The sequence below is a fragment of the Coregonus lavaretus genome (assembly GCF_964263955.1).
Source record: "Coregonus lavaretus genome assembly, chromosome: 20".
NCBI lineage: Eukaryota > Metazoa > Chordata > Actinopteri > Salmoniformes > Salmonidae > Coregonus > Coregonus lavaretus.
In genome coordinates, this window is record NC_140007.1 from 36,928,096 (window position 1) to 36,940,393 (window position 12,298).

Here is a 12,298-nt window from a genome sequence, read left to right on the forward strand (position 1 = left end):
AATAAATGTATAAAAAACTATAAAAGAAAAAGCAAAACATTTTGGATGACTATATGCGAAAATAAGATGTTTCTATGCTGTTGTGTATTGTGTATTTGGTTTTTGTCCATTCACACCAGCCTGTCATCGAGCAGTGGGCTGTTCTCTACAAGGCCCCGTTGTCGACTCAGAAGGTTCCAGAACAGTAGAGGCCCATAGCTCCAACCAGGACTGCTCTCAGCGCTCTGGGAGGCGGAGCCAACCTCAGACTCCTCCTTCAGAGGAAGGTAGGCTTTGAACCGTCTGTGGAACAAAAGGAGAACAATTATTTACATTAGTTTTTTCCAAGGCTCACTTATAAATATGTAAATCTCAATGTGACTCCTCTGGTCAAATAAAGGATAAAACTGTTATCAATGGTACAATATGCTGCATACAGTTGCCATGTACACAGGCACCATAAGGGTCATGTCTCAAGCAAGCTGAAAAGGTTATTGTGGTGATATGGAACTCTTCAGAGAGCTGTGACTAGAGTAGACCAATGTTGATTTGTGACTCACTTGTAAGTGTAGGCCACGGTTCCTGAGACCAGAGCAACGATCAGGACCCCCATTGCTATGGCTACAGTGCCCGCTGAGGACAGACTGGAACCTGCCACCAAAGAACCCAGACAATAATTTATGTAAAACAACTTCATATAACATCATATTACAATATATTAATTATATTCTAAACAATAACAATAGGTGTTGGACTGATTGTCCCAGGGACCCAGGTTCGAGACGTGGCGGGGCAGATGTGCAGAGCAGACATCTTACAGTACATACCCACAGTCACGCTAACTTTGGCGCTGGTGATTGCCAGACTGACATCGTTGGTCATGGACACGTTGATACAGAAGATGCCGGAGTCATTGAAAAAGTGACGCAGTACCAGCTGGCACTCAGAAGAGGGCGCCACTGTGTTACACATGGTGTGGAAGGGCATAAAACAGTCCGCGTTGGACACCACCATACATACCTCTGTGGGAAGGCTGGGTGGAGAACAGACACAGGGTCAGAAACACTCAGTGAAACACTAAGGGCCAGACTAATCCTGGACTAAAATGCAATAATAATTTTTAATCCAGGACTAGGATTAATCTGAGGCACAAACAGCTGGTTGCACCTTAAATCGGGGAGGAAGGGAACATAGTAATTACATTTGACATTTTACTCATTTAGCAGACGCTCTTATCCAGAGCGACTTACAGTTAGTGAGTGCATACATTTATTTATTTTTCATACTGGCCCCCCGTGGAAATCTAACCCACAACCCTGGCGTTGCAAGCGCGATGCTCTACCAACTGAGCTACACGGGACCACAAGGTTTCCATGTGGTTGATACCATTCCATTTACTCCATTCCAGACGTTATTATGAGCCGTCCTCCCCTCAGCAGCCTCCTGTGATATGGGCAATGAAACTGATCCTAGTGCCTAAATGGTGGAATATAGGCCTACATACCTAGTGGATTTGTCTGTGGATCATGATTCTGCTAAGGGAAATAATAAATGGTGTGATTGTCTGAGAAGTCTCCCTTTAATTGGGTCTGGAGAAGGAATACTCACCTCCCTTGGCAGGTGACAGTTAGATCCACCACGTTTCGTTCAACCTCAGATTCATCTGTCTTGATCACAGCATTGTCCACTTGCACTATCTTCAAACTCTCAATGCCCTCTGAAGAAAAACACAAAAAGACGGGCCGTAAAATAATCCTCAATTTAAATCAAATACAGTATTAGGATGGAGATTTACATGTTATTTAGACAGTGGACTTACCAACAATGTCAATGCCAGTGCAGAAGGACCCATAGCGATAGATCACACAGTCATCATCCTTGCGTTTGTCACCGGCTTCACGCTTAACAACTATCACCACGGGAGCTTGGCCTGTAGCGGTCTGTCCTGTATCAGGAGAAACAACAATGGATTCCAGTTACTAAATTGAAAATCCAACAATCTAAAGCACATTAGATGTACAGTTAATTCGCTTAATTAATCAATTAAAATGAATATGTTACATGTTTAGAACATACAGTACCTGCTGGCTCTACTTCCTCAGAGGAAGCTGTTGCCATGGCAGCAGGGACAGTTGGAGTGTCAGGGTTAACTGGAGAAGGTATCTTTGTGTCCTGAGCGGTGGAGGCTCCCTCATCAGTCATGTCCTCTGTGTCAGTCTCAGCGGGAGCTGATGGGCCTACATTTATTGTAGCTTCCTGTGTGGCCACCATCACTGGAGCAGCTGACGCATCAGCAGCAGGAGCTCTCACTGGAGGGAGAAACAAGACAATTCAATTTTCTATTTTCTTTGTCAATTCTGGCATAGCCTACATATTGGGTGAATCTCAAAAGTATTTTCCATGATTCCCCACATCCTCTCTTCTTGAGGACACTAAGGATGCAAGGAATCCAAGTTAAGACTTTAGAAATTGCCTTGTGGACTAAAGCGCTTCAAGATGGGAATGACCTGTTGTGCCGGCCGGGTCTGCGGGCCCGATGGTGACAGCATTACCAGTGGGGTCGACACCAGCTGGTGTGGCACATGCTTTATCAGGGATAAAGGCCTGTACGACCACCTTGGGCTTGAAGCCACCAGCCACTATATAGGTGTGGGTGACAGTCAGCTCTCTGGAGATGAGAGCCCCGCTGCTGTCACCAAAGTCCCAGTTGTAGGTGATGTCGGCGTCACTCATGTACTCGCTGGGGTCGTGGAGGCTGATGGTGAAGGCTATGGCTCTGTTCTGGACGAAGCTCAGGTCTGCCTCGTTGATGTCATTCACTTGGGTCATCGAGACTGCGAAGGGGATTTGATCTAAAGATATAGAGATAGAGAAAAACACTCAGACACTTATCTTCTTTTTCAAGACAGCTACTCATTCATTCATCCATTCATTCATTAGTTCGTCCATTCATTCATCCATTTATGACACTAACCAGTGATGGAGAACTGTGTTGAGGCGTATCCCAGAGGGATGAACTTCTCATGGCTACGGTAGTGGTAGATGACAATGTCCACGATGTAGGAACCCAGAGGGACATCGTCTGTCCCAATGGTGAGGGAGGAGGATGGGCCATCAGACACCTGCCAGTACTGACCTGTAAAGCAAAGCAAAGAAATTGGCTTATTACATGCTTATTACAGTGTTATTACATGCTTATAACATGTTATTACAGGTTTATAACAATATCATTAGCAGACAAAGTAAAACATTAATAATGTAGGCCCTAATAAGTGAGTGCTTGCAGCTGCACTTTACCCCATGTCTTCCATACAAACACATATGCAGGGGGCTTGTCACCGCCCTTCTTGAAGGGTGTTCCGTCGGGAAAGACACCATTCCACTCCATGTTTTGTGCAGGATACACTGGCTCAGACTGATGGTAATTTGTTCCTGGAGGAAAACAGAGCGAGTGTTGGTTTCTGCTTCGTCTTTAGACCGAGGAGTATGTACAGTGAGGAAAAAAAGTATTTAGTCAGCCACCAATTGTGCAAGTTCTCCCACTTAAAAAGATGAGAGAGGCCTGTCATTTTCATCATAGGTACACGTCAACTATGACAGACAAAATGAGAAAGAAAAATCCAGAAAATCACATTGTAGGATTTTTTATGAATTTATTTGCAAATTATGGTGGAAAATAAGTATTTGGTCACCTACAAACAAGCAAGATTTCTGGCTCTCACAGACCTGTAACTTCTTCTTTAAGAGGCTCCTCTGTCCTCCACTCATTACCTGTATTAATGGCACCTGTTTGAACTTGCTATCAGTATAAAAGACACCTGTCCACAACCTCAAACAGTCACACTCCAAACTCCACTATGGCCAAGACCAAAGAGCTGTCAAAGGACACCAGAAACAAAATTGTAGACCTGCACCAGGCTGGGAAGACTGAATCTGCAATAGGTAAGCAGCTTGGTTTGAAGAAATCAACTGTGGGAGCAATTATTAGGAAATGGAAGACATACAAGACCACTGATAATCTCCCTTGATCTGGGGCTCCACGCAAGATCTCACCCCGTGGGGTCAAAATGATCACAAGAACGGTGAGCAGAAATCCCAGAACCACACGGGGGGACCTAGTGAATGACCTGCAGAGAGCTGGGACCAAAGTAACAAAGCCTACCATCAGTAACACACTACGCCACCAGGGACTCAAATCCTGCAGTGCCAGACGTGTCCCCCTGCTTAAGCCAGTACATGTCCAGGCCCGTCTGAAGTTTGCTAGAGTGCATTTGGATGATCCAGAAGAGGAATGGGAGAATGTCATATGGTCAGATGAAACCAAAATATAACTTTTTGGTAAAAACTCAACTCGTCGTGTTTGGAGGACAAAGAATGCTGAGTTGCATCCAAAGAACACCATACCTACTGTGAAGCATGGGGGTGGAAACATCATGCTTTGGGGCTGTTTTTCTGCAAAGGGACCAGGACGATTGATCCGTGTAAAGGAAAGAATGAATGGAGCCATGTATCGTGAGATTTTGAGTGAAAACCTCCTTCCATCAGCAAGGGCATTGAAGATGAAACGTGGCTGGGTCTTTCAGCATGACAATGATCCCAAACACACCGCCCGGGCAACGAAGGAGTGGCTTCGTAAGAAGCATTTCAAGGTCCTGGAGTGGCCTAGCCAGTCTCCAGATCTCAACCCCATAGAAAATCTTTGGAGGGAGTTGAAAGTCCGTGTTGCCCAGCGACAGCCCCAAAACATCACTGCTCTAGAGGAGATCTGCATGGAGGAATGGGCCAAAATACCAGCAACAGTGTGTGAAAACCTTGTGAAGACTTACAGAAAATGTTTGACCTCTGTCATTGCCAACAAAGGGTATATAACAAAGTATTGAGAAACTTTTGTTATTGACCAAATACTTATTTTCCACTATAATTTGCAAATAAATTCCTTAAAAATCCTACAATGTGATTTTCTGGATTTTTTCCCCTCATTTCGTCTGTCATAGTTGACGTGTACCTATGATGAAAATTACAGGCCTCTCTCATCTTTTTAAGTGGGAGAACTTGCACAATTGGTGGCTGACTAAATACTTTTTTCCCCCACTGTATTATGAATTACACTATATATACAAAAGTATAAGGACACCCCTTCAAATTAGTGGATTCGCCCTTCAAATTAGTGGATTCTGCTATTTCAGCCACACCCGTTGCTGGCAGGTGTATAAAATCGAGCACACATCCATACAATCTCCATAGACAAATATTGGCATTAGAATGGCCTGTGCTGAAGAGCTCAGTGACTTTCAACGTGGCACCATCATAGGATGCCACCTTTCCAACAAGTCAAATTTCTGCCATGCTAGAGCTGCCCTGGTCAACTGTAAGTGCTGTTATTATGAAGTGGAAACGTCTAGGAGCAACAACGGCTCAGCCGCGAAGTGGTAGGCCACGCAAGCTCACAGAACAGGACCGCTGAGTGCTGAAACGCATAGCGCGTAAAAATCGTCTGTCTTCGGTTGCAACACTCACTACCGAGTTCCAAACTGCCTCTGGAAGCAACGTCAGCACAATAACTGTTCGTCTGGAGCTTCATGAAATGGGTTTCCATGGCCGAGCAGCCGCACACAAGCCTAAGATCACCATGTGCATTGCCAAGCGTCAGCTGGAGTGGTGTAAAGCACGTTCTCTCGAGTGATGAATCATACTTCACCATCTGGCAGTCCGACGGACGAATCTGGGTTTGAAAATCTTTGGAGGGAGTTGAAAGTCTGTGTTGCCCAGCGACAGCCCCAAAACATCATTGCTCTAGAGGAGATCTGCATGGAGGAATGGGCCAAAATACCAGCAACAGGTGTGAAAACCTTGTGAAGACTTACAGAAAATGTTTGACCTGTGTCATTGCCAACAAAGGGTATATAACAAAGTATTGAGAAACTTTTGTTATTGACCAAATACTTATTTTCCATAATTTGCAAATAAATTCATAAAAAATCCTACAATGTGATTTTCTGGATTTTTCTTTCTCATTTTGTCTGTCATAGTTGACGTGTACCTATGATGAAAATGACAGGCCACTCTCATATTTTTAAGTGGGAGAACTTGCACAATTGGTGGCTGACTAAATACTTTTTCCCCCCACTGTATACACTGCTCAAAAATATAAAGGGAACACTTAAACAACACAATGTAACTCCAAGTCAATCACACTTCTGTGAAATCAAACTGTCCACTTAGGAAGCAACACTGATTGACAATAAATTTCACATGCTGTTGTGCAAATGGAATAGACAACAGGTGGAAATTATAGGCAATTAGCAAGACATCCCCAATAAAGGACTGGTTTTGCAGGTGGTGACCACAGACCACTTCTCAGTTCCTATGCTTCCTGGCTGATGTTTTGGTCACTTTTGAATGCTGGCGGTGCTTTCACTCTAGTGGTAGCATGAGACGGAATCTACAACCCACACAAGTGGCTCAGGTAGTGCAGCTCATCCAGGATGGCACATCAATGCGAGCTGTGGCAAGAAGGTTTGCTGTGTCTGTCAGCGTAGTGTCCAGAGCATGGAGGCGCTACCAGGAGACAGGCCAGTACATCAGGAGACGTGGAGGAGGCCGTAGGAGGGCAACAACCAAGCAGCAGGACTGCTACCTCCGCCTTTGTGCAAGGAGGAGCAGGAGGAGCACTGCCAGAGCCCTGCAAAATGACCTCCAGCAGGCCACAAATGTGCATGTGTCTGCTCAAACGGTCAGAAACAGACTCCATGAGGGTGGTATGAGGGCCCGACGTCCACAGGTGGGGGTCATGCTTACAGCCCAACACCGTGCAGGACGTTTGGCATTTGCCAGAGAACACCAAGATTGGCAAATTCGCCACTGGCGCCCTGTGCTCTTCACAGATGAAAGCAGGTTCACACTGAGCACATGTGACAGACGTGACAGAGTCTGGAGACGCCGTGGAGAACGTTCTGCTGCCTGCAACATCCTCCAGCATGACCGGTTTGGCGGTGGGTCAGTCATGGTGTGGGGTGGCATTTCTTTGGGGGGCCGCACAGCCCTCCATGTGCTCGCCAGAGGTAGCCTGACTGCCATTAGGTACCGAGATGAGATCCTCAGACCCCTTGTGAGACCATATGCTGGTGCGGTTGGCCCTGGGTTCTTCCTAATGCAAGACAATGCTAGACCTCATGTGGCTGGAGTGTGTCAGCAGTTCCTGCAAGAGGAAGGCATTGATGCTATGGACTGGCCCGCCCGTTCCCCAGACCTGAATCCAATTGAGCACCTGGGACATCATGTCTCGCTCTATCCACCAACGCCACGTTGCACCACAGACTGTCCAGGAGTTGGCAGATGCTTTAGTCCAGGTCTGGGAGGAGATCCCTCAGGAGACCATCCGCCACCTCATCAGGAGCATGCCCAGGCGTTGTAGGGAGGTCATACAGGCCCGTGGAGGCCACACACACTACTGAGCCTCATTTTGACTTGTTTTAAGGACATTACATCAAAGTTGGATCAGCCTGTAGTGTGGTTTTCCACTTTCATTTTGAGGGTGACTCCAAATCCAGACCTCCATGGGTTGATAAATTTGATTTCCATTGATAATTTTGTGTGTGATTTTGTTGTCAGCACATTCAACTATGTAAAAAAAAAAGTATTTAATAAGATTATTTCATTCATTCAGATCTAGGATGTGTTATTTTAGTGTTCCCTTTATTTTTTTGAGCAGTGTATATATATATATATATATATATATATATATATATATATATTTATTACACACACACACATATATATATATATATATATATATATATATACATACACACACACATATCCTTTCTCCTGAACTTCCTCTACTCTCAACCTCTCCGATCATTTTCATGATGTCCATCTGGTTTGCTTCTATATGCCATATCTTTCTAACTGTGCTCTTTCACAAAAGCTCCAAACCTACAACCTATATACTTATTATGGACACAGTATGCTTACATTATTAGTTATCTTGTTATTATTTGTTGTTATTAGTCCCATCCTTCAATTCCATTCAACACCTCCCATCTATCTTTTAACACCATCCATATAGGATTTCTATTTGCCATATATATTTCAACTGTACTGTGATGTCTTACAAAATTTCTGAACCTTTCTATTCTCATTGTTTCTACAGATTGTGAATTGAAAATACAAATTTTTGCTAAAAGTATTATTATGTTATTGATCGATTGACTATGACTTTTCAGATCACCCAGTAATGCTATCTGCAAGGTTAGCTCCAGGTAAATATTGCAATCCTTTAGCCATTCCTGGACCTGTGTCCAAAAACAAGCTACAAATGGACAGTACTAAAACAAATGATCTAATGATTCTGTCTCTTCGCAGCAAAATCTGCAGAGCTGGGAAGATAGTATCCCCCATATAAATAACATTCTATTGGTAGCAAGAATTTTATATAATAATTTAAATAGAAAGATTCTACGTTTTGAATCCGGTGTCGTTTTGCGTATCAGTTCATAAACACTATGCCATGGGATCGGTACGTCAAAAATCTCTTCCCAACTATTTTGCAATCTATATGGGACGGCTGTCAATCCTTTGGTCCTTAAATGAAACTGATATACTTTTTTATTTATCACAGTTTCCTTAACCAATTATGTTCTTTAATGCAAGGCCGACAGACAAGTTCCTTACTTTCTCCCCCTTCCACTTTCCTCTTCCATTTTTGCGGTAAGGCTGCAATTATTTGGTTGTAATTTTGGGTAGAGCAGACATTTCCATATGTTTTTGTTAGCTGCATGTGCGACATAACTCCACCAGTCCTACCGATGATATAATTTACGAAGATTATACCTTTTTTAGTCAATTAGTGTTGTCATGTGTTGCTGCCATGCTGTGTTGTTGTCTTAGGTCTCTCTTTATGTAGTGTTGTGGTGTCTCTAGTCGTGATGTGTGTTTTGTCCTATATTTGTATTTTTAATCCCAGCCACCATCCCCGCAGGAGTCCTTTTGCCTTTTGGTAGGCTGTCATTGTAAATAAGAATTTGTTCTTAACTGACTTGCCTAGTTAAATAAAGGTTAAATAAAACATTTACAAAATATTTATAAAAATGCCCCCGTGGTCCATACAGAAATGGTTTGTCGAGATCAGTGTGGAAGAACTTGACTGGCCTGCACAAAGCCCTGACCTCAACCACATCGAACACCTTTGGGATGAATTGGAATGCCGACTGCGAGCCAGGCCTAATCGGCCAACATCAGTGCCCAACCTCACTAATGCTCTTGTGGCTGAATGGAAGCAATTCCCCGCAGCAATGTTCGAACATCTAGTGGAAAGCCTTCCCAGAAGAGTGGAGGCTGTTATAGTAGCAAAGGGGGGAACAACTCCATATTAATGGCCATGATTTTGTAATGAGATCTTCCACGAGCAGGTGTCCACATACGTTTGGTCAGGTAGTGTATGTAGAAAAAGAGTACGTAGTATTTAACCTCAAAATGCACTGTAGTCTCCAAAGGGAAAGAACAATACAAATACTGTAGTCTCTCCCGTGACATACTTAATTAACAATAGCTGGCCAGAAACCAGCATTCGTGCAAAATTTAGTTCAGGGAGCCAAGATTTCTGTATAAGTGACAAAAGACCCTCATATGGCCAAAACTCTGATTTTGTTCCCAAGACACTTCCTCCCAATTAGCTTGGGAATGAGGTTACCAAAACCCTGATCTTGTTCACCAGACATGGGATGAGGTTACCAAAACCCAGTCAGTTCTCGAGGAGGACTTACCATTGACAGTGCAGTTCTCAGCCCACACCACCTCTCCATCCGGCATGATCTTCTGGTTGTGTGGGAACTGCAGCTCGATGGTAAAGGTTACCTTGGCTCCAGTCAGGGTTGGTGCGTCATTACCCACAATGAATTTCACCTTGCCACCTGTTGGGAAGAATGTACACTTTGAAGTGAATATCATTAGTATAATATTTCACAGAGATATTTGACTTACTTTACGTCAAGTGAGCAGAGGTCATCCACAAATGTCCACACATTTCACAGTATTATTCCAACCTCATAGTGTGGAAATATATATAAAACACAGGAAAAATCAAATGTTGGACTGCATTGGGCCTTTACACCCTTTTACTATATGAGGAGCAGAGGTCATCCACAAATGGCCACAAATTTCACAGAGATATTCCTGATAAATAAGATGAAAATGTTATGTAACCATCAGAGTATACACATTGTGTTGAGACAGAGGATAATTGTGCATACCTTTCCAAGAGTATTTGTACTGAGGATCTTCATCTTTCCAGACCGGATACATTTTCGTATTCCATGATGGATATCGTGTGAAGCGACTTTTGGGCTCTGGAATATAATCATAGAAATGACATAAGTAAGCAGAGCATGCATCCATTAGAGTTGAAAAGGAAGGAGCTGGCCACACTTTAGGTTGCAACCTTAAAGGAGGGTGCTCAGCTCTAACCTAGGGGACTGCTTATCTCAAAAACTATACAATCTCCCTCAATCCTACTCATGTGAATGGCAGCTGAATTTGTACCATACATTTACTACAGATTAGGTCTAAGGGTGGGAGGGGATTGTCTTTGACATAAGGACCATGGAGGTCAAACAATTAATATTCCATTGCACTGATAAGCACTGATTCTTTTCATATATGCAGTAGTAGTATGTTTTATTTTTAATCCTGAGTTGGGATTGAACCCCGGTCATCCATACACGGCACCCTAGTCAAAATCACAATACTTATATCCCGTAAGGCGCTTATCAAGAGTATGATTGTTACAATAGGCTACTGTATTGTGCAATGATCCCACCAACGGTACAATTTACTGTTAAATTAAGAACTAACAGCCGCTGACTGATACTCTCTACATTGTTTGGAATTCATGCAAACTGCTTATTGGTGACAAATGAGACTCTTGTGCTTTTTAATAATTCATTTAAATCTCATGCCATCTCATGCTACTTGCACGATGTTGAAGATAGTGTGCATTACTGCATTTAATCTTACTACAGGCCCTATGACTGCAATGATGCTTCCCCATAAAATTAAGAGTGTCAATTCATGTTTGATTCAAATTTGTGCTGTGTTTGCAAAGCATTTCGTTATCAAAACAGATAATCTCCATTGAAAGGGTTTTAGTCCAGGACTATGCTTAATCTGTGTCTGGGAATCTGACCCTTGGTCATGCAAAGGGCACATAGTGCTGCACTGTGGTGCCTCTGTCATAAGAGCATCTAAGACAAAACCAAATGCAGTGTTCCTCAATACACATCATTACTGAAAGGTTTGAATAAAACAAGTGTTGCCTGAAATGCCAGATGGGCTGGTCCATTTTTTGCCCAGTGGGCCTGTCTAACTTGATTTATTTTTTTGTGCAATATGATCATTATCTGGCTAATAATGGGGGCCTCAAGGGGGAAAAAAATGGTCCAGTGTGGGGGCCTCAAGGGGAAAAAATGGGCAGGTGTGTTAGAAATGCCAGGGCAAATTTTTTGTCCCGTCCGCCCCTGCTAAAATTATTATCATATTGGGAAATCCTGGTGCACCACAGCCTGAAGTGAAGAATAACTCCCTTTTGTAACATCAAAAGACAATTTTTGAAAATTTTGAAAATATATTATCTAGATATTCCTGCATTATCTGGTATACATTATGATATCCAGAGTGGCTGTACTTACTTGCTGTAGCAGATGAAAAAAGTGTCAGCACCAACACTGCAAGAGCTGCCCCTGTCCTCATGTCCTAAGTGTGCACACTTCCTTTCCACCTTAAATATGGAATATCCCTTTTCTTCTCCTCCACTGCAGGTCAGAACAAACTCACAAAAGCATTGTTATTCCTGGCTTTATAAATGCTCTAATCTGACCTCACAGCAGTAGTACTAAACCCCTCCTAAACCCACTGAAACCGTGATCCCACCTCCCCAAAGGCCCTTGTGACCTATGGGGTTTTCCTAGAACAGTAAATGAGGGCTCACTTATGTAAGGCACACAATGAAATGGAGATTCAAATGTATTTTACATGCACATTTTGGGTTGATCTTTGTAGACCATTTCAGAAGATACCTGAGTGTAAGAAAGAAGTTTAACTTGTCTGGTGACACAGAGAGTGATATTATCTGGGGAGTGATGTCCACCAATCGAGTTAAAAAATAAGACATGAATAAAAAAAGACCACACCTGTTGTGATTATTTCCCATTAGGCTGTGCAAAGACTTGGGAATTATTTCTGTCTTCTTTATCTTAGTTTGTTTCCATACTGTAGCCTCAAACTCACTATTACCTACACATCCTCATGAGTGAACTTAGACTCA

General features: G+C 43.1%; 1 protein-coding gene across 1 annotated transcript; it reads right to left on the reverse strand.

Annotated features, from left to right (window-relative positions):
• Positions 1-110: 110 nt before the first annotated feature.
• Positions 111-11,724, reverse strand: LOC311147540 (melanocyte protein PMEL-like; the record flags this gene model as incomplete). The annotated part of the gene is made up of 12 exons (XM_084184290.1): positions 111-282; positions 540-630; positions 807-1,012; positions 1,588-1,696; positions 1,799-1,919; positions 2,056-2,288; positions 2,487-2,831; positions 2,954-3,110; positions 3,272-3,411; positions 9,744-9,890; positions 10,230-10,325; positions 11,664-11,724. 12 exons carry the CDS (start codon positions 11,722-11,724, stop codon positions 111-113), a joined length of 1,878 nt encoding a protein of 625 aa, XP_084040416.1.
• Between the last annotated feature and the right edge of the window lie 574 nt (positions 11,725-12,298).